Source organism: Diospyros lotus, chromosome 8 (assembly GCF_014633365.1).
Source record: "Diospyros lotus cultivar Yz01 chromosome 8, ASM1463336v1, whole genome shotgun sequence".
Classification (NCBI taxonomy): Eukaryota; Viridiplantae; Streptophyta; class Magnoliopsida; order Ericales; family Ebenaceae; genus Diospyros; species Diospyros lotus.
Window position 1 is genome coordinate 42,167,108 of NC_068345.1, and position 20,821 is coordinate 42,187,928.

The following is a 20,821-nucleotide window of genomic DNA, read 5'->3' on the forward strand; positions in this document are numbered from 1 at the left end:
TAAAGCTTGGCCTTCCCACAGGTGGGTGCTTCAGCTGGTTAATTAATTAATTACTTGCTGATCGTTCCAGGAGAGACTGCACTAATCACCTGTCTGGGGGGGGGGGGGCAACAATTAAATTATGCATGCATTACCCACTCCACTAGTGACTATTATATATTATTGCTAGCTTGGCTTGTTCTTTCCTTTTTCGAGTACTTTCTTCAACCCTCTCGCGGCGTTGCACGGTAATTGGTGAAATGATGTTACTGGATCAACAAACAATACTGGGTTCATTGAACTGCACAATGTTTGGACTGGGAGAAACACTGAGTGATCCGCGGCCCGGGGGGGGGGGGGGTTCCCGCAAGTATAACCATGGATGGATTAATTGTCCCAATTTAGAAGCTTGTTAACAAAATGGGGAACAAGTCAGAGACACATAGAAACGAACTGAAGTCTGAAAAGTCATGGATACCCCAAGATTCTCCTCAATTGGTTGATTAACTAAGCATACATAAACACCTATGGACAATGGATGTGAGACAGGTGAAAGGCCACCGGATAACTACTGGCTTCTATATGCTTAACGGGCTGCTTCCACACCGGGCTGTGAGCCCCCAACAATGGGAAGAAAAACTAGAGATGAAACCTTCGGCCCCTAGAATATCATCCGCAGTTGTTTAACTTAAAAAATACAATTTAGAAAAAGGAAAAAAAAAAAAAACAGAACATGGGGTCCAGGTACTCTTTTAAGTGATTGAAGCAATAATAGAAAATCATTCACAGCTCCACTCTCCCAAAATGAATCTCAAAAAATAAAAATGATAGTTTAGTGACAAACAATGTAACAAGAGTACGGACTGCCTTTTGTCAATGCAGTGTGCTAGATATTGACCCTGAAAGTTGGGGGTGTGGCTTGAAAATTATGTGGCGAAGGGAGAGTTGTAGCAGTAGATGGAAAGGCCCCAGCAGCAGAACCGGAGTGGGAGGGAAGGTTTGATGAGGGATGATGAGGATACGCCTTCCAACTTCATCAATGCGAATTCAAAAACCAGATCCCTTCTGTCTGCTAGTGAAGAAAACAAGCAGAGCAGCCAGACCCATATATAATAATTGTAGATAATAATTAATTCATTCATTATTGAGCACAAGAGGAGGAGCAATTTGTTGAGTGGCAGTGCAAGGAATCAATGAGATTGTGATGGGGTGGTCTTAAAGGAGTAGAATATTGGCTCCTCCTACTTGATCGATCGCTCTTCGAATCAATAATCAATGCAATGATTGCTGATATTATTTATCAGTTGAATGGAGAAACTAGTTATTTAACCAGAAAACATCACACTTTGCAAGACATTGTTAGTGCTCTCGTTCCAAACATTCTCGATTCTTGTTGGGATGCACCAATACACAGCACTGTAGTAAGGCAGTAGGAGCATCTCTCAATCCAAATATTGTTTGACAGACCCTTCCTTGCCTTGAGTTTGGCTTCAAATTGTTAGTGCTCTCTCAATCCAAATAGTAGCATGCAATCAGAGAAGTTGCTCACCGGCCCGCTAGCATCTTTCAATCATTTATTCGGCATCCCAAGGGAAGGGAAGGCTTCGAATTCGTTAACCAGAGTCGAAGAACTAGCAGTAGTATATCCAACTCCAAGCAATGCAAAAAAGAGTCTCCCAAACCATGGTCCCCTCCCGTTATGCAATTTCACCTAGATACTTGCACAATAAAAGGCCTCTATTACCTCAAATCAAATGAAAATGATGTATAAGGTGCCAAGCAAAAACAGAAAAGATACATAAGGCAATTGAAACTGTTCTAAGGCACGAACCAAAAGCCACTGTCTGATTTCAACACTAGTATCCCTTTTACAATCAAGTAACCTGGTGAAAACAAGTATCATTTACAATTCAGAAAGTAATTCATAAGCAAAATCTCGGGTATTACATTTTCACATAAGACATGCCATTTGAGAAGTTTAATTTCAGCTTATCACACATTCTTCCAACCCTCACTACGCCATTCTCTGGTGTGACTTCTTGGTGTGAACAGAGATCGCATTCTAAGATGTACAGTTGATTGGCCCGATCCATCAAGTCACTCCTCTTTTACAAAATTTATTTGCTGAGTGTTCCACTGGTTTTGGCCACCTCTTCACCTTATGCTCATACTTCCATCTGTTTGAACTTCTTTATTTCCATCAGAAAGAACTGCTGGATGCAAACTGCTAGCAGTCGCAGTTGGAGCACCCACCATAGCATAGGGAGAATTAGTTAGTCGGTGAAAGGGTCAAATCCACAGCATGCCCTTCGCAGGCGGGCATATTTCTCACCTCATTAATGAGCCTTGTAAGTTCTTTTTTCAATTCTCTATGGACATAACCAGAGCGCTCCTTTGTAAGTGATGATTCTGTAAAGAGAGTTGCAGTAAGAGAATGAAACCATTCATAATTGGCAATCTCATCATCATGAGGAAGAAGTGAGCTCTCATGCTGCCACCGACACAGAAAATACTTCTCAGGAAGTTGAAAGTAATTTTTCATGACGAGGACACGAAGAGCATGCCTGCACAAGATTCCTGCTGATTCAAATTCCTTGCACGAACAGTGAATTTGTTCATCTTCTGGTATCCATATAACAAGACGATCAACATCCATCTTTTTGAAATGGCGTGTAATATAGGACCCATTAGCCATTTCAGATGCAACATATTGCATGGCCAGGACCAATTCATGCTGTAATGCATTAAAAGCAAAAGGGGTAAGAATACTCCGGGCATGCTCTTCAATGGGTAAGCATATCTTGATATGCATGTTCTGCATCTCTTCCTGTACCTGAATTTTAAGAATGGAAGAAATCCCCACCTGCAAAAGGTTCCATGTGAAGACATTGACCAATGCGGACCAAGTACCATAAAAAACTAGATCACAATTTATATTTGCAATACCTGCTCAAAAAAACTACGCAGACATGTTTGCACAGTGAAGATGCCTCTCAAGAATGCATCTATAGACTTCGAATATGCAATTGTAGCCATTCTAGCAAGAAAGCATCCTTTTGTGTAGGGTAATGCCCAGGATGTACGAAGGGAATAAAGCAATGAAATGTGTTTGTCTGAACCAAGTCCATACTGAGCAATCATCTGATTCCATTGAAACTCAAAATCCTCATTATTGTCCAGTTGATATAGTGCATCAAAATCGGTTCTAAATTCTGAATATCTAGGTCCAAGTTCAAGAGAGAACCAGCAGGATAGTTTGGGCAGAATGTTCCAAATAGAGATAACATGCCTAGTATTTGGTAGTTCACTTCTTATAGCATCTGAAAGCCCAGGGTCCAGATCAGTTAAAATTGACTGTGGACACTTTCCTTTCATAAAACGTAAAAAGGTCTGTGTCAACATAAAAAGAAAACAGGAAAAACAAATGAGCCTGAAGAAAATTATTATCAAACCACATGTGTAATAACCAGAAAGGAATTCGGGATAGTAACCTGTAAAGCCCATGAAAAAGAACGAGGTGTTTCATCCTGCAGTAGTGCACAACCGAAGAAAATAGTTTTACCATGGTTATCGATGCCAAGACATGCTCCAAAAACCATTCCATAGGTTATTGAATGGTATGCAGTGTCAAAATAAACTACATCACCAAACTTGGTGTATGCACGAACAGAGTCCCCATATGTCCAAGCAATGTTCTCTACTTTATCATTCTCATCCAAAGTAACATCATAAATGAAGCATGGATCCCCCTCTTTTGTGGCCCGGCATGCTTCAAGAAGCTCCATTGTGTCATTTTCTCTTTTCTCAGTCACTAAAGCATCAGTCTCTTGAACCACTTTCTTACGATTTTGAACAAAATTTCTGACATCCCTCTCCAGAAATGGCAATTGTCCTCCTTGGATCCCTTTTTCCAATTCAAGCACCTTAACTATACGATGTATAGGAAAGCCAGCTTTGGAAAGCAAAAGGATTCGCTCTTGATCGGTCTCCTGGATCTTGCGATATGCCGGAAGGAGGCGAACCTGATCATCTTCTAACAGTTCATGGTTATGTACATTACTAAATTGAACAACAAACCACTGGGAGATCCCATCAACAACCTCCTTGGACAAGTACATTTTTGCATCACATCCACACCTAACGGATTTTCGATCCCTGTGGTGCTCCCCAGTCTGCTTTTTTCTTGCTGGAGCAAAGCCAGAACGATAACAAACAAAATCTCTTTTATAAATACCCAACTGTGGGCTTAATCTGGAGCGCTCTTTCCTAATTGAAAATCCATTCTTTCTAGCAAAATTGCTGTAGTACTCAAACGCATCCTCATCACTCTTAAACACCATCCCTACATAAGGAGCAACCATTGCACCATGGGATGCATCGTCATTCTTGAGCAAATGGGATGCTACGTTTGTCTCTTCTTCTTGAGTATCTCCCTCATATGTCACAAAACATTTCCAATCCCCACAGGGGCATTGTTGCCTGCGCATCCATATATTCTTCGGGGGTATGGAAACCATCATCCCAAACTTAATAATTTTAAATGCCTACTACATATACAATCATAATTATGCATATCCTAATCCAACAAAAGTAACTCAAATCCTGCAGTGACCCAAAGGAAGGCTGGTAGCGGGCGATCCTAAAAAGAGAACGTACACAACAACATTAAAAACAAAAATATTATAGTTAGTTATATATGTTAGCTGTCTGTTCTAAGTAATAAAGAACACTCGAGTCTAAACCTTTTACAAATAATAAATCTTAAAAAAAAAAAAAAAACCCTATTTTGGCTAAAGAACTTCATTAATCAAGTTTAGAAATTTAATTAATTTGACAAATTAGATATTTAATTAACAAATGTGGGGGATTTATATTAAATGATAATTTTGATATGTACTTAATAATAAATTCCTCAACTTTATATTTGACGAATAAATTTGATTATTAACTGAGAATTTCAACTTTATATTTGACGAATAAATTCCATATTTAGAAACACAAGTTCGTACCTTGATGGAAGGTCATAGCCATGCAGTGAAGCAGCAGCGATGCCGGAGATGACAGGGCGAGGCCTGAGCAGCTTCTCGGTCCTGTATCAACCGGATCAGCGAGGACGACAGGAATGACGCCAGAGATGAATGAGGAACTGGAGATCTGGGGCCAGACACGCCGGAGGAACAGCGCGAGGGAGATGAGAAGGAGCAGATCTGACGACGACCGTGCACGAATGGCATTTCGAGTTAGGGATTTGGGACGCGGCTTGAAAATCTTTAATTTATTAAAGGGTAAAATAGTCTTTAGGCTGATCTGATGACATGACGCTAAGTAAAAGATTAATACAGGGTGGGCCGCGGGAGCCTTTATGGATGTTGGGCCGTTTGGGCTGAGGGCGATGGTGATCCAGTCAATACAATGGGCTCGGCTCAGTTGTTTCATTCAAACCCAAATCAAACCCAAAAGGATAAATGAAACCACATATTCAGTCTCTTTCATTTGTACTTTTGCCCCCACATATAGCAGTATATATCTTATTAAATATATATATATATAACAACCCAGTCCTCGTTTAATAATTATTGTCTTAATTTAGAATATAAACAAAAAAATAAATAAATTAAAGAGTGCTATCTAGCTATCTAGATCAATTAGTGGGCAGACTAGGTGCACTTGTGTGTTGCAGCAGTAATGATGATAATGATAATTAGAATAAAAGTTCAACCTCAACATAAAAACATCTTCACCAATTTGAGCGTTTACAGATATAGTTTGGATGGAGAGTGCTGTTTGTATTCATGGTGAAGCCACTCCCACTCCTACTCCTACTACTAAGTTGATAAAATTTCAGAACACTGATGAGTGCCAACTTTACTATGTTATCATTTTCATGGTTAGGTGCATGGTCTGTAAGAGAGAGAGGGAGAGATTAATTAATTAATTAAACAAAAATAACTGAAAAACAGAGACTGCCTTTAGGCTTTATCCAGCTAGCTATGGGTTTAGACACTTTGGTCTACTCGATCCGATGGGATGATTTCATTTTGGACCCTGAATCCTGAGGTATATAAGCTAATTAATTAAAGCCGCTTGGATTAATATTTTTCTCTTTTCTTAAGTTCCTTAACCAAATCATAGGATTGAGAATCATCCTTGTTTGTTGTTGACATAGTTGGATGCAAACATGGCCCCCCCAACCCAAGCCAAAGAAGACCCAGAGAGGCAGGTAGGGTGAGAGATGGAGCAACTTGTTAATCTCTGGTTACCTACTCAAACCAAGGAGAGACACATATTGGCCAAAATCCCCGCTAGCCAGTAGCCACAACATTCGCGTCTCTATCAAAATGGAGTTAGTGGGTATGCCACTCTTAAGGATTAGCTAATAATAATCAAGAACCCCACATCCTGATCAATCAAGAACCCATTTGATTATCATTAATGCTCTTTTGGGTTTTGTCCTCTTGTTAATTTGTATAATATATGAGGGAGGGGTGTTGTTGGTGGAGGAGGAGGGCTGTTGCGTGTTCTAACCTTCCCTTCCTCGTTGGAGATGCTTCTGAACTTAGCGCCATTTGGCAAGGTGTGCTTAGCATGGGCATAGCGGGGGTTAATTTCCTATGCTATCTTGTCCTGTATTTGGGCCATCAAATGTGCTTACAAGCAAAGACGAGATGAGATGGCGGGGAAGGGTTTCTTTGCTCTTTCTGTTTTTTTGTTTTTGTACTTCGAAGCCACTTCAGTATTAAGTTGAAGGCACTTTCAGTTTACAGTCATCAAAATTATCTGAATTTTCTTTTTCTTAGTTTCAATCCCAACTCTGTTTGAATAGCTCCAAGCCTCCCTCCCAACCCGGGCACTAACCTTTGTTTTAGGAGAAATTAGCGCTCAAGCAACTGAATTGTTATCCCCCCAAAAAGCGGGTTTCCATCAACTTTATTTATTTGTTACTCTTGTGCAATTATACCCGGAAAGAAACACCACATACTACTTATTAGGCTTACCTTAGAAGGTTTTAATTAAGCATAAGAAAAACCCAACCAACAGTTGCTCCCTAACTTATCAGTCACAGTACTACTGTACTGATACACTTTTCTACTCCAAGTTACATACTTAATTAGAAGAAGAATCTGATGGTCTTCTGAAGGATGGGATTTCATTTTTTTTCTTTTTTCATTTTTCTTTTAAACTTGAGAGAGAAAAAGTGAGAGATAATGTTAACCTTCATCACAGAGTTGAATAACTTAATTAAGCAGATAAATATATATATAAAAAAAATTTCCTAAGGTTGTCCCAATAATCAACAGGGAGCCGCAAACGGGCTGATTTATTTATTTTATTAAAAATTATAAGACCGAACCACCACGAAACTCCCACAAAGGAGGCATCCCAAGATTAAAAAAAGATGCAACGGTTAGTGTTGAGGGGAAGGGAATTAGGGAGGCTGTTTAGCCGGCTGGGCCGGCTGGTTTTCAATTTTGCTTCATAGCAGGGGAAGGCCATCATCTCTTTGCGGTCAATTTCCTTGGAAAATGGAGTCTCTTTCACTCTCTCTCTCAAAACCCATACCCACCCGGCCACCCCCCACCTCTTATATTACCCCCTTAAAACCCCCCCCACCTCCCCTGTATGGGTCCGTCTCATTGTAGCTGGCATTTGTCTTCTTTGCATTTGCAAGCTCTAATTCCGAAACCCAATTGAAGGCTGGGAATGGAGGTACTTGGTGGAGACGACCTTCTTCCTCTTCCTCACCCAGACCCTCTGGTCTTAGAGCTCAATCGGTTGCAGAACCAACTGAAAGGTCTCTCTCTCTCTCTCTCTCTTTGCTTTGGTGGTTGCCTAAGTAACTTGTGCCAGTGGTGGGTTTCAACGACTACTACTATCATCACTGCTTTGGATCATATGGCTTCATTTACTTTTTGAGTTTCTCCATCTCTCCCAAATGTTCAGTTGACACGTATTGCAAGAGCACTAGTGTTGCAACTCTACTATTAGCATTTAAATTAACATTGGTATTCTTTCTGGATTCGGCTGCTTGTATTGTTTCTACCATGTATTTTTGATTTTGATACATCCGACGAGACACTCTTTGTTTTACCAATAGTGCTCAGTTCAAGAGGAGATACACTCTTTGCTATACCCATTTTAGTTCACTGTAATAAGCAAATGAGTGGACGCTATTGATGAGATAGACTTCTTAAAAAGACCACACATACATTTCCCATTGATTTCGGTCTTCCCAATCCCAGCTTCCATGGGCAATCCACACTTGATATTCTCTCTGCAATTCCATGGCCCGGCCTTCTGGATATAGACTTACCATTCTTAGTGTAGTTTAGGACCGCATGACGGTAGGAGCTCTGATGGAGACATGTAATTCTTCGTTAAAAATAAAGCATCGAATCTAATAAATCTGACAGAAATAAATAGGGGAACAGAACGTGGCCAGAGGCCAAGCTATAAGAAAGAAGTCTCCTTCTACTCTAAATCCTATTGAGGCCGTGTTTGTTCTCACGCTCGTGATATTGATTGTAGTGAAGGGACGAAACAGGCTTGTGATAGAAGCTTTTGGTGAACAGCCGGATGTTTAATAGCATAAAGAGGATGGCCTGTCATAGATGAGAAATGTTGTATTCAATACTGATTCTGTCATCAGATGGTACGAAGTTATTAAAACCAGACCCAATTGCCAGTTGGACCGTGAAGTGAACTATTAGTCATCATACTATTACTGGTTCAAGCAGAAGGCCGGAGATGATCAAAGAATAAACAGTCAAAACCCGTAAAACTAAATCAATAGTCCAATTTTAACTTTTATTAAAAGGTACTAAATAAACCCCCACAATTTTTAAAGATTTTTTTCTTTAATAGAGTGGTAAATCAACTCAGGAAAACAAAAATGGGGAAATTGAAAGTTGAAACACCCAGGAAAACAATGAGTTCAAACTTTATTTGCATGTATTGTGACGATGAGGATGAGATTTGAACATCTTAGTTAATTTTCTTTTTATGTGTTTAGTTAGTTTTGCAGTGATGAAATTTGATCATTTAATTAGTGCTTCATGCTTTTATGTTATTTTAATTGGTGCTCTTATAACATGAACAGTGGTGAATAATTATATTGTTAATTTATTATATCTCATATATGAACCAGCAATTCAACCAGTGAACAGGTGGACAAATACCCCCCCCCCCCCCCCAACCCTAAGGATGGTACTGCTAGCCTAGGCCCTAAGCATGTTTTGACACCCTTTGTTTCCAAAATTCAAGTGAAAGTGATGTAGAATTGTACAAGTAAATTCTGAAAAGGGAGAAAGAAGTTAAAAGGGTCTGTTTAATATCTTTTAAGTTTATAATTAAACAAGTTCTAACATTTTATGTTTCAAGAATTAATAGCATTTATTTTAGAAAATTTGAATACTAACTGCTTCAGCATCTCTCTGTGATAATTTGGAAACCGTATTTCAGAGAAGGAGAGGGAGTTGGGAGTTGCTCAAAGTGAAATCAAAGCATTGAAAAATCAACTGAAGCCCACAAGGCTAAGGCTAGAAGAGGTAACGAATGGCATTTTACATACAACTTTCGTGGACATTTTTATCAGTGCATACAAAGCTGTATGATTGTTATGTCACAGATTCAAGAGAGGAAAATTATTTATTAAATTCATAAGCATATTATTTGCAAGGTCCGAGGAATGGTTACCTCTATATGGCTCCACAGTATTTTACTAAAACATAGATACATATATATATATATATGTATATTTTCTTTTACAGCTCACAAGTGAATCTAGTAAATTGGATGAAAAGCTGAGGTTGACTGAAAGTCTTCTTGAACAAAAGGTATGTCATTGACTTTCCTGGTCTCTTAAGCCACAGCTAAACCTAACCAGAAAATTAAACTCAAATTTGTTAAAAATCTGAGAGATGCAGAATCTTGAAATCAAGAAATTAACAAACGAGAAAAAAGAAGCATTGGCTGCACAATATGCTGCAGAAGCAACTCTTAGAAGGGTGCATGCAAATCAAAAGGACGATGATGCCCTTCCTATTGGATCTGTCATTGCTCCACTTGAAGCTGACCTAAAGATGTATAAAAGTGAGGTACAGAAATGAAAGCTAGAAATTTTCTTTCCAAGGATTAAAGGCATATTAAGTTGCTCGTTTTTTTTGCTTTTTTTTCCCTATTTTTTTCACACTATTCACTGTTTCCCTTATCATCCCTCTCAGATCGCAGGACTACAAGAAGATAAAAAGGCCTTGGAGCGGCTCACCAAATCCAAAGAAGCTGCTCTGATCGAAGCGGAGAAGATTTTGAGAAGTGCTCTAGAGAGAGCTTTAATAGTGGAAGAGGTTCAAAACCATAATTTCGAGCTGAAGAGGCAGATTGAAATTTGTCTGGTATGATTTCAACTAGATTTCTCTGTGCTGAATTGAGAACTTCCCGTTAACTTGCACAATGTATAACATGCAGGAGGAAAACAAAATCCTTGAGAAAACCAATCGACAAAAGATTTTAGAAGTTGAAAAGCTTATCCAAACAATTAAAGAACTTGAGGAGGTTATTCTAGCTGGCGGTGCAGCTGCCAATGCTGTACGTGACTACAAGCGACAGATTTCTGAACTACACGTAAAGACTTACGTTTATCTCTAGCAATATTGCTGATTTAGTTCTGAAAAGCTATTATTTGCTAGGTGTACTAGGCTTGTGATTTTTGCTGTATGGATGGGGTTGTATGCTAATAGAAACATGACCCTGCTAATGCACAATGTTCCAGGAGGAGAAGAGGATGCTGGAAAGGGAGCTGGCAAGGATTAAGGTTTCAGCAAACCGAGTTGCAACTGTGGTGGCTAATGAGTGGAAGGATGAGAATGACAAAGTTATGCCTGTCAAGCAATGGCTGGAAGAGAGAAAGTTGTTGCAGGTATGTAGCCTGGTGATCTTGTAAACTCCCTTCTTCTCTCATAGTCTCAATTCAAGAAAAAAAAAAAGTTAAATGTGGAAAATGGAAACAATCTGGTCAGCATGCTCTTGACTTGTAATTTCGTACTGTTGTAGGCAGAGATTCAACGAATAAGAGACAGATTAGTAATAGCAGAGAGGACAGCCAAAGCTGAAGCACAACTCAAGGTAAAGAATTGAACTTTTATGTTCTGTTTGGATACTGTAGAGTACTAGTTGCTTCTGCCCTGTTAATTAGAAATTTATCCGCACGATAAAAATTATGCTTCAGGACAAACTAAAACTGAGGCTGAAAACAGTGGAAGAAGGTTTAAAGAATGTGTCAAGTTTCGGCACCAGTTCTAATGCATTTTGTGTGTCTCCAAAACCTGAAAAATCCAATAATATCTTTGGGTTCTTATCAAGCAACACTGGTCTAAGGAAGAGATCTGCATCACAGCCAAGATCTTCCACCATCAGCGAAAGCTCTCCTCTGCAGCAGCCAAATGTAGAAAATGGAACATCAGATGCTACTAGAGAACTGAAACAAGTGAACGGCTCCAAAAAGAAACATGGCTCCGGGGAAAATTTGCTGAGAAAAAGTTTATGGGCATCTAGAAGTAAGGTTGTTGACGGTGCTGGGAAAGAGAACAAGGAGATGAATGAGAACACCTTAGCGGATGCTAGTAATTTGAAGGACAATGAGACCGCAGTTTCAGGGGAAGTTGAAACAAAAAGTGAGGGCAATGGAGATTCGCATAACAAAGGGAGTAATTGTAATGATCTGGTGTCGGGATTTTTGTACGACAGACTTCAGAAAGATGTCATCACTTTGAGGAAGTTTTGTGAGGTAAAAGACAATACTCTGACTGCTAAAGATGAAGAAATCAAGGTAAAGCATCAACAGCTGCCTTTTAGTTTCTTCCACCGGCCCCCCTCTGAAAATTATTAAATATGTGTGCTACTTTTATTTGCAGACACTCACGAAGAAGGTAGAAACTTTGACAAAGTCAATTGAAGTAGAGACTAAGAAAATAAAGAGAGAAGCAGCATTAAAGGAGAAGGAATCAATGTCAGCTAAGGTGGATGACAACAAAAATATCAGAAATATGAACTCTTCAAAAAGGTCTATAAATTCTTTATCTTTTACGGCCATCTCTTGCGCCACCAATTATTTTTGTTAGCAATTGACATTTTTAAATGGTGTTGATACCGTACCAGGGTTACAAGAGCATACTGAAGATACCTTTGGTCGGATAAAGTGTGAACGGAATGGAAATGAGTGGAACTTCATCTTGTGATTCTTTCAGTGTAAATAACATTTGAATGATGCCAGAGAGTTGAAATAATGTTCTTATTTTATGGGAAATTGGGGAAATGATATTGTAACATCCTTAGGCTGATGTTTATCAGATTCATTCTCTGCTTGAGATTCAGATAATGATATTCAATATGACGTTTGATTGGTTTGCCTGTGTGAACTGCTGTGCTAACTGTTCATTGCCAAACAATGTTGGATATGGAAATTTTTTCAATGGGGAATATTGGTTGCCAGTTGCCACAATCTTCCCTGCCCGGCCTCTGCAACTCTCATCGTCAACCCTTCCCGTGGGAGGAGATAGTAGTACACCCCCCCAGATTCGAGCTTGACCACCCTCCGGGGGGGCGGGGCGCTTCGACTGTAGTAGTTGATGCCTCGAACTCAACTTCTCCTCCAGCAATGGTCAAAACTCTACTAATCTTACTGCTCATCATTTGGAGATGACGACAAAGTGAGGAGTTCCCCATTGTGCATGCAACTAGCTGAGATTGTTAATATATAAAGTTGTTTGACTTGAAACATAATCAATTCAATCAGATTGGTGAGGTGGTGTCCTCCTTTATCATCAATTGGACTCTAACAAAGAACTTGCATTCAAGTTAGTCAGCTTTAGACCTTTAAATCTACTTCTCCAGCACCAATTCATAGACCATAAACGCTCAATCACTATTTTTACCTGTAGGGGCCACAATTCTTGTCGCCTAAACCTTGGCAAATTATTCATCCAAACAGGATTTTTTTTTTCGTCCATTAACTACGTCTTGGTGCACCATCTTTCACAACAATTGGCCAAGTTAGATGACCTTTTTCACATATGTTAGTACAAATAATTTCTGTATCACAAGAGCTAGAGACAAGTGCAAACATATATGAAAGGAAAATTCCGGAGCATCTTGTACCATTTCTAGAGATCTCATGTCAAAATCGACAGCTACTTTTGAAAGATGAAACCCTTAATAAGGATGTGGCAACTAAGCAGCGACAACCTCGCTGGAGCGTCTAGACTCCAACCACGATTCAGCTGCAACCTTAGTAGTCAGAAACCAGCCAACCTTGTCAGGATCCTCATGGAATGGAGCATCTAGTTCCTTCAGATGTGACTCAAACACTACTGCCAAGCCCTTGTCCGAATATTTGTGTTTCCCATGACCAGTATTTATTCCAAGCAGACAAGGAAGTTCCTCACCGTTCTCCAGCGCCTTGGACAAGTCATTCATCCAAACATGTAATGCAGTCAGGGCAGCCCCAAGAGAGAGACTCTTCAAGTGTAATGACCACTGCGTTGGAGACTTTGATTGTATATCTGTGTATATCTCAAGAGTCAGCCCCAGGTCTAACAATTCACAAGCTCGTTCCAACATGTTGAGATTAACACACAGATCAATTAAGCAATTGCAGAAAGCTTTTTTAACATCAGTACTAATTGTGTTAAAGAGTTCGTGAGCTTCCCTTTTGAAGATCTCCCCATCTATATTTTCCCCCTCCACAATGAGCTTCACCACATAACCGAGCTTTGAGTTAGCCTTTCCAATGCAGATAGCCAGCTTACCAAGGTCTTCGTTTGGTGTCTGAGTCATCACATTAAGAAGACAACAGCAGAAGCGATCATCAGGAGTTATGCCAAGGTTCGAAAGCCGGTTAAATGTCCTAATAACATCGTCCGTTTGGTTGGCTTTTCCGTAGCACTGAATGAGTGACGTCAGGACAAAAATATTAGGCTCAAAACCCGCTCCAATCATCTCGTTCAATGTGGCCTCCGCTTCTGAGACTTTCCCACTACAAGAATATATGGTAATCAATGAAGAGTACGTCCAACTATCGGGTTTGCAAGTCTCAGATTTCTTCATATCCTCAAAAATTTCTACAGCTTCATCAATGTACCCCACATCAGCACACATGGCTAAAAGGGTATTATAGAGGGTAACGTTCAACTCCATCCCCTTTCCCTTCATCTCTCTGTACACATTGAGGCCGTCTTCTCCATAACGGGCTCTGCCAAAGGCCCGAAGTAGTGCAGCATAGGTTGCCCAATTGGGTGTAAACCCATTGTTTATCATCTCCTTGTAAACAGACTTGGCTTGCCAAGGTCTCTTGGCTCTTCCCATGGCATCCAGCAATGTATTGTATACAACCAAGTTTGGTTTAATGCCTAATGCTTTCATCTCCTCATATACATTCAAGCACCCATCAAAATTACCAGACATTCCATATATCTTAATCAAAGTTGAGAATGTTAAAGCATCGATGCGCCACCTTTCTGCTCTGGCGCGGTCATACAAGCTCAAAGCCATATCGATATTACCAGCCCGGCCATAGGCATCAATCATCACTGCACTATTAACATCATCAGGTTCACAGCCATAGGAAGGCATCTTCTCATACCACTCGACAGCCTTCTCTGGCAAAGAAGACAACCTAGCGCAGCTAATTATAGTTGAAAATGTAACATTGTCCGGTTTGACCCCTCTCTGCAGCATTTCGTCGAACAGCTTCTGTGCTCTATCCAAATCTTTACACTTCCTAAACACCTTCAACGTGACATTATAAAGAATGACTTCTTTACTCAATTTCAGTTTCTGCTGAAAATACTTGAGCGCTATAGGTGCCGTTTCAGGGTTGGACATGTTATTGAGAACAATGACAGCGTCTTGCTCCACAATCTTGTCACCCAAGCCGAACAATATACCAAAAACATCCTCCTCAGTCGGGTTACATGAATTTAAAGATTCCGACATCCCAACAAGAAAAGCGTACCTAGCATCGTAAGACTGCCGGCGAAGCCGCGAAGCTCTGGGGCTTTTGGGATTGACCCATATGTAGCTTTTAGATGAAGTGGTATTTTCGTCTGGGAACTCAGAATTAGGGACTTGGGACGAACTGGGTTTCTGGGTCTCTGAAGAAATTGGGTCCTGAATGGAAACACGCAAGAATTGGAGACAGGTGGGTGAGTGAAGAGACAGCGGGCAAGGGAAGTGTTTAAGAGGGAAGGGGGAACGAAAAGGGGTGCGCTTGGGTGGCCATGGAGGAGAGATAGGGTTGCAGAAGAGATGGTGGTCATGCGAGAGAGAAGACGGGGAAGAACAGAGACTGCGAGCCATTACCCTCTGCTCAGCTCTCCTCTAGCTGGCTCGCGCTGGGGTGATTTTGGGTCCGCTGGTTGGTTCCCACACCAGCACAGGCACGGCGGACAAAGAGGGTTTAAAGGCAGGCATTGCCGCATTAGGCAAATGCTATGGTGATGAGAACCCGAATTTACCATAATGGCCTTGCACTTCCTAAAGGCCCTTCAGATCAGCAGATGTGTGAGTGTGAGGGTCTTCTCTGGACAAAAATGTATTTTTATGGGCCGAACCCAGCTTGAATTTAGAGCGGCCCAAATTTTTTCTTGTATTATTTGAAGCATATATATATTATTCCTCCCTCCTAGAGGCTTAATTTAAAAGCCAATCAATTAGGTGGTGTTCTCTTTGTGTTTTAGTTTTGTGTTTTGAGTTTTGAATTCATTTTGAGTTTTGTGTTTTGAGTGTCTATTTTGAAATTTTTGAAAATGCGTTCTTTTTGTCATTCTGAAAAATTATTTCTCAAAACAGAAAACTAGAAAACGCGTTTGCTTAGAAATTTTAAAAACGATTTTTTTTTTGTTATAATGATATTTTATTTAATAAATTTAATTTAAAATAAATAATAAATATTTATTAATAAATTATAAATTTGATTCAAATACTTTAAATTATAAAATAAAATAAAATAAAAAAATCAATAACCTTAGAAATATCATTTAAAAAAATTAATACAAACAAAACATCACATATTCAGTTTAATAAATAAATAAAATTAAATAACAAAAAAAATCAAATCAGGAACTGCAACCATCTTCTTCATCTAGGGTTTTCTGTGTGTGTGTGGGGGGGGGGGGGCGCTATTCGCGGTGGCTGTGGCGGTGGGGGTGCTGGTCACGGTGGCGGAGGGGGGTGGGGGCGCGGTCGCCATGGCGGAGGGGGGTGCTGGTTGCGGTCGTGATAGCGGAGGGGGGTGCTGGTCGCGGTCGCCATGGCGGAGAGGGGTGCTGGTTGCGGTGGCTGTGGGGGGCTAAGTCGGTGATGGTGGTTGCGGTATTGGTCGCGGTGGCGTTGGGAGGTGTTGGTCACGGTGGTGGTGGAATCGAAGGTCGACGGCGATGGCGATGGCTGTCGATGGCCAGAAGAGGAGAGGAGAATGGAGAGAAGAAAGGAGGGGAGAGAGAGAGAGAAGGAGGCAGTGGGTCTGTCCGTGTGAGAACGGGGGGGGTGCGAGGGGTTGTTTTCTGCGTTTTCCATTTGTTTTGTGTTTTCAGTGTATTTTCACTGAAAACGCCCAAAACAACAAAATGTTGTTTTGAGTTTTCTTAACAAAATTTTTAGTTGTTTTCGAAAATGCGTTTTGAAAAATAACAAAGAGAACGCATTTTCGGTGTTTTCAAAAACTGAAAACAGAAAATGGCCCGAAAACGGGAAAGAGAACAGCCCCTTACCTTTCCTTACCTGTCAAGCAATTATATGACCCATCGTGAGAATATTAAGGCTGAATTTAATATTTTTTTATGAATATTTTATTTTCTTAATTTTATGGTGATTTTTTTTAAATTTGTAAATTATTTATTTTATTAATTAACTATATAACTAGATGTATATATTCAACCTATCTAATCTAATTTAATAATATTATTAAATCTAATAATTTTTTTATTTTATTTAAACTTTACGCATCCAAATAATATTTTATATTCATCCGAGTAAATCTTTTTTGATGAGTATTTTATTTTTCTAATTTTGTAGTGATTTCTAAATTTTTAACTTTTTAAATTATTTGTAATTAATAATTATTATTTTATTAATTAACTATAAGTACATTCCTTGAATATAAGTAGGAATCTATCTAATATAATAATATTATTATTAAGCCTAATAATTTTTTATTCTACTTAAACTTTACACATTCAAGTAATACTTCGTATTCATAAATATTTATTATTATTAAAGTAAGTTATTTTTCTAATTCTATGGTGATTTTTATATTTTTAAAATGTTAAATTATTTATAATTTAATCATTATTATTTTATTAATTAACTATATGTATATTCTTTGAATGTAGGTAGGTGCATACATTGAATCTATCCAATCTAGGATGAATCTAACATCTTCTTTGATGAATATTTCATTTTTCAAATTTTGTGGTAATTTCTAAATTTTTAAACTTTTAAATTATTTATTGTATCAATTAACTATATGTACCTTCTTTGAATGTAGCTAGATCTATACATTAAACCTATCTAACCTAATCTAATAATATTATTAAGTCTAATAATTTTTTATTCCACTTGAAACCTATACATCCAAGTAACACTTTGTAAATTTTCTTTGTAAACCTATACATCAATTAACTACTGAAGAACATGTAAAAAAATTATTAAACATAATATATTAAATTTGTGGATGAAACAGGCAAGTTAATTGCTGGGATTCAAAATATCATTTAAAATAATTATAATTTTATTATTATCTTTATTATTAGGTATATACCTTCATAGTCCAAGGAAAAATAATGGATGTTGAAATATTTTTTGGATGGTGTTATATTCCATGCATTATTTGTAGCAAGAAATTGATATCCAATAATGGTGCATACATATGCAATGGGTTCAATAAATAATGCAAATATTCATTGATCAGATAAAAGGAAAAGGAAATTAAGTTAATTTTTTTATTAAACTATTTTTTAAAATAAAATTAATAATAAAATAAATTAATCGTGACGTTTCAAACACAAAATACATTTTAAAGTGGCTGACAATATTAAAGATACAACATTTGTGCTCTTCAACAAAGAAGCAGAAAGATTACTAAACACTTTTGCTAATTAACTTCTAAAACTTAATAGGAAAAATTTGTGTTCAAAATAAAAGTCAATCATTATAATTTAAAAGAAGAATTGGGAAATATCGTGAGACCGAGCGACAAAGACCCCCACAAGGGAAGGCATCCCAAGGAAGGATTGGGAAACTATACTAACTTGAAATATTATGAACCAAATGAAAAACTAAAATTAAACTACAACTTCCAACAAGTTAAAAAAATATCAATATATTTTTCTCGAGATTTTATAAAAAAAACTTATGATATGAATAATTTTTTTTAAGAATGTATATTACTAATTTTGCAGGTTAAAAAAAAACAAAATATATGAGCTTTAGGAACTTGGAGGTTTGAGGTAATTTTTTTCTTTATTTATTAAACTCAATTTTTTTACTTAAATTTTTTTTAATTAAAATATTATTGAATTTCTAGCATTACTTGAAAATTTCAAATATTTTAAAATAAAAAATAAAGGACAAAGTGGACTTGGACTAGAACAATGAAGATGAATAAAAAAAAAAAAATTAATCTACTCAGATTAAATAAATTATATAAGATAGAGTATTACAACTGTTGTGTCATAAATAAAGACTCATTAAAAGTCTAAGAGCCTAAAACGATATTTTAGGCTGAAGGGCATAAATTTTTCATACACAAGGGTCCCACATAAACACGCAAACAAGATAACTTTAATATCTAAAAATTTCTCCAAAAAGATAATTAGTTATCTATAAAGAATTGTAATTCTAAAATGATTTTAGAATATTAGAATCAACGACATCCATAATAAATAGATGCCATCCATAACAATCTTAGGCCTAGCCAAATTAAAATTAATCAAGATAAATATCATTTATAATAATTCTAGTATCAATCAAACTATAATTAATCAAGATAAGCATTATCTACAAGAATCTTAATTATGTAACACTTTAGATTATTTCATATTTCTCTATAAATAAACATGCACTCATCCTTGAAAAGATATATGATCTCTAATACTGATTTCAATATTATTTATTTTATCATATTCAGTGTCTAATTTAAATATCGAAATGTTTACGCGGAATCTCTTTGTCCCCTTTGATTGTTATATTATTTTTATAGATTCAAGTAGTTTGACAACGACGCTTTTAGTCAATTAAATTCATTGTTGTATTCAGGAAACAACAATTGATATCACCTATAAAAAAGGTTCAAAAAATCTATAAATACTACAATGCCTTCACACAATCTTAAGTTGCATCAAATCAATTAGAAAAAAAAAAAAAGAAAGACAATACACGAATGAAATAACCTCATTAATGGTACACTCTTTCATTTAATATTTTTACACCCACGATTATTTTGTTTTTAAATTATTGTTTTATATAAAAAAATAATTGAAAAGGAAATCATATATATATACATATGTTGTGAGAGAAGTTTCTCGTGGAAGCTGGGAAGCTTGGCAGAATTGGTATTTTATATATATATATATATATATAATATCATCATATCATAATAAGAAAAGCTTCTGGGAAGCCTGGAAGAAAGTCTCCATGTGCAGCATTCTTGAAAAGAAGAAAAAGAAATCGGAAGCAGCAATCTAGGAGAAGAACGGAGGCTGGAGCAACAACGATCAACAAAATGCGACGAAGAGCGCGGAGCCCAGAATTAATATTTTGGAAGATCGACTTGGTAGATCAGGAAAGACGAGAACCAAAACCAGAAGAGGCGATCTTCGGGAGACCTGGTAGCTCTCAGGAGTCTGAAATTGCGCCGGTGGAGACCGATTCATGAACACAGAGTGCAATCTGACTTTGTGAAGACCGACGGTCGACGACGTCGGTTCGAACGGCGGCCGAATCCGACGGTGAGGGACAGACGGCCGAACAGAAAGAAAAACGGAAATGGTCGACGGCAATGGCATTTCGACAGCGAACGATGGCCGCGGCAAGCAGCGACGATGAAGAACACGGCCGCAGCGAAAGCTCCTTTAATGTCGCTCTGGTTAAAGCTTATTCCCCTTATTTATTGTTGTGTTTGAATTGTGATCGATTGGAGAATCGCTATATATATGGGCAGAAGGCGAAGGAGGCGATGGCGCAAGCACCGCGGACGGTGGGTGGCGGCGACAGCGCCATGGGCTGCGGGCGACGAGTGCCGGCGACGTTACAGGGGCCGTGGGCGAGAAGATCCACGAGGGTCGTGACTTCAATGGCGGCAAGCCGACGGGGCCCTTTTCCGGCGACAAACGGAGTCCCCTCAACTGTACTTCGGCCCCCGGCAAATCTGGACACGTTTCAGTTGGTTTCTAAGAGATGGGACATCAAATCAGTCTATTAATTGAGTCCCGAGTCACTTGGTCCGACTGATTAAATTGGAATGGTTCGACCGAATGATGTCATATATATATTTTATATATTATTATGAAAAATATTATTATTAACTAATATACAATTAATATTTTATATATAATTGTTATATATATTATTATAGAATTAATTAATAATTAAAATTTTAAAAATAAATGAAGGGTGAAAAAAATTGGGGTCAATCCAATTTCCGATTCACCGATCCAACCGATTTTGACTGGGTTAAAGAAGATTTGACCTTTTAAATTAAATTGGACTGGATAGGCCACCAATTACCAGTTAAACTGGTTCGACTAGCTGGTCCGTTCTGATTTTTAAAACAATGCAAAGAACGTGGCAT

At 38.1% G+C, this 20,821-nt stretch overlaps 3 protein-coding genes across 4 annotated transcripts; 1 reads left to right on the forward strand and 2 right to left on the reverse strand.

Annotated features, from left to right (window-relative positions):
• Window positions 1–1,713: 1,713 nt before the first annotated feature.
• On the reverse strand, window positions 1,714–5,231 carry LOC127808811 (putative protein FAR1-RELATED SEQUENCE 10). Of its 2 annotated transcripts, none has more exons than XM_052347451.1 (4): window positions 4,989–5,231; window positions 3,471–4,618; window positions 2,926–3,342; window positions 1,714–2,842 (listed from the first exon to the last, which is right to left on the reverse strand). In XM_052347451.1, the coding sequence occupies exons 2-4, from the start codon at window positions 4,497–4,499 to the stop codon at window positions 2,249–2,251; spliced, it is 2,040 nt and encodes a 679-aa protein (XP_052203411.1). In that variant the 5' UTR covers window positions 4,500–4,618; window positions 4,989–5,231; the 3' UTR covers window positions 1,714–2,248. The 2 variants fall into 2 exon arrangements, with proteins under 2 accessions (XP_052203411.1, XP_052203410.1); XM_052347450.1 differs by having other exon boundaries at window positions 1,715–2,842; window positions 2,926–3,369.
• A 2,330-nt stretch (window positions 5,232–7,561) lies between these two features.
• LOC127808170 (microtubule-associated protein 70-5) lies at window positions 7,562–12,414 on the forward strand. Its single transcript, XM_052346580.1, has 11 exons — window positions 7,562–7,771; window positions 9,439–9,524; window positions 9,747–9,812; window positions 9,903–10,073; window positions 10,200–10,370; window positions 10,444–10,599; window positions 10,748–10,894; window positions 11,029–11,100; window positions 11,204–11,803; window positions 11,889–12,037; window positions 12,133–12,414. The coding sequence occupies exons 1-11, from the start codon at window positions 7,681–7,683 to the stop codon at window positions 12,149–12,151; spliced, it is 1,728 nt and encodes a 575-aa protein (XP_052202540.1). The 5' UTR covers window positions 7,562–7,680; the 3' UTR covers window positions 12,152–12,414.
• A 592-nt stretch (window positions 12,415–13,006) lies between these two features.
• Window positions 13,007–15,428, reverse strand: LOC127808169 (pentatricopeptide repeat-containing protein At4g16390, chloroplastic). Its single transcript, XM_052346579.1, has one exon. It carries the CDS (start codon window positions 15,328–15,330, stop codon window positions 13,204–13,206), a length of 2,127 nt encoding a protein of 708 aa, XP_052202539.1. The 5' UTR covers window positions 15,331–15,428; the 3' UTR covers window positions 13,007–13,203.
• Window positions 15,429–20,821: the final 5,393 nt, after the last annotated feature.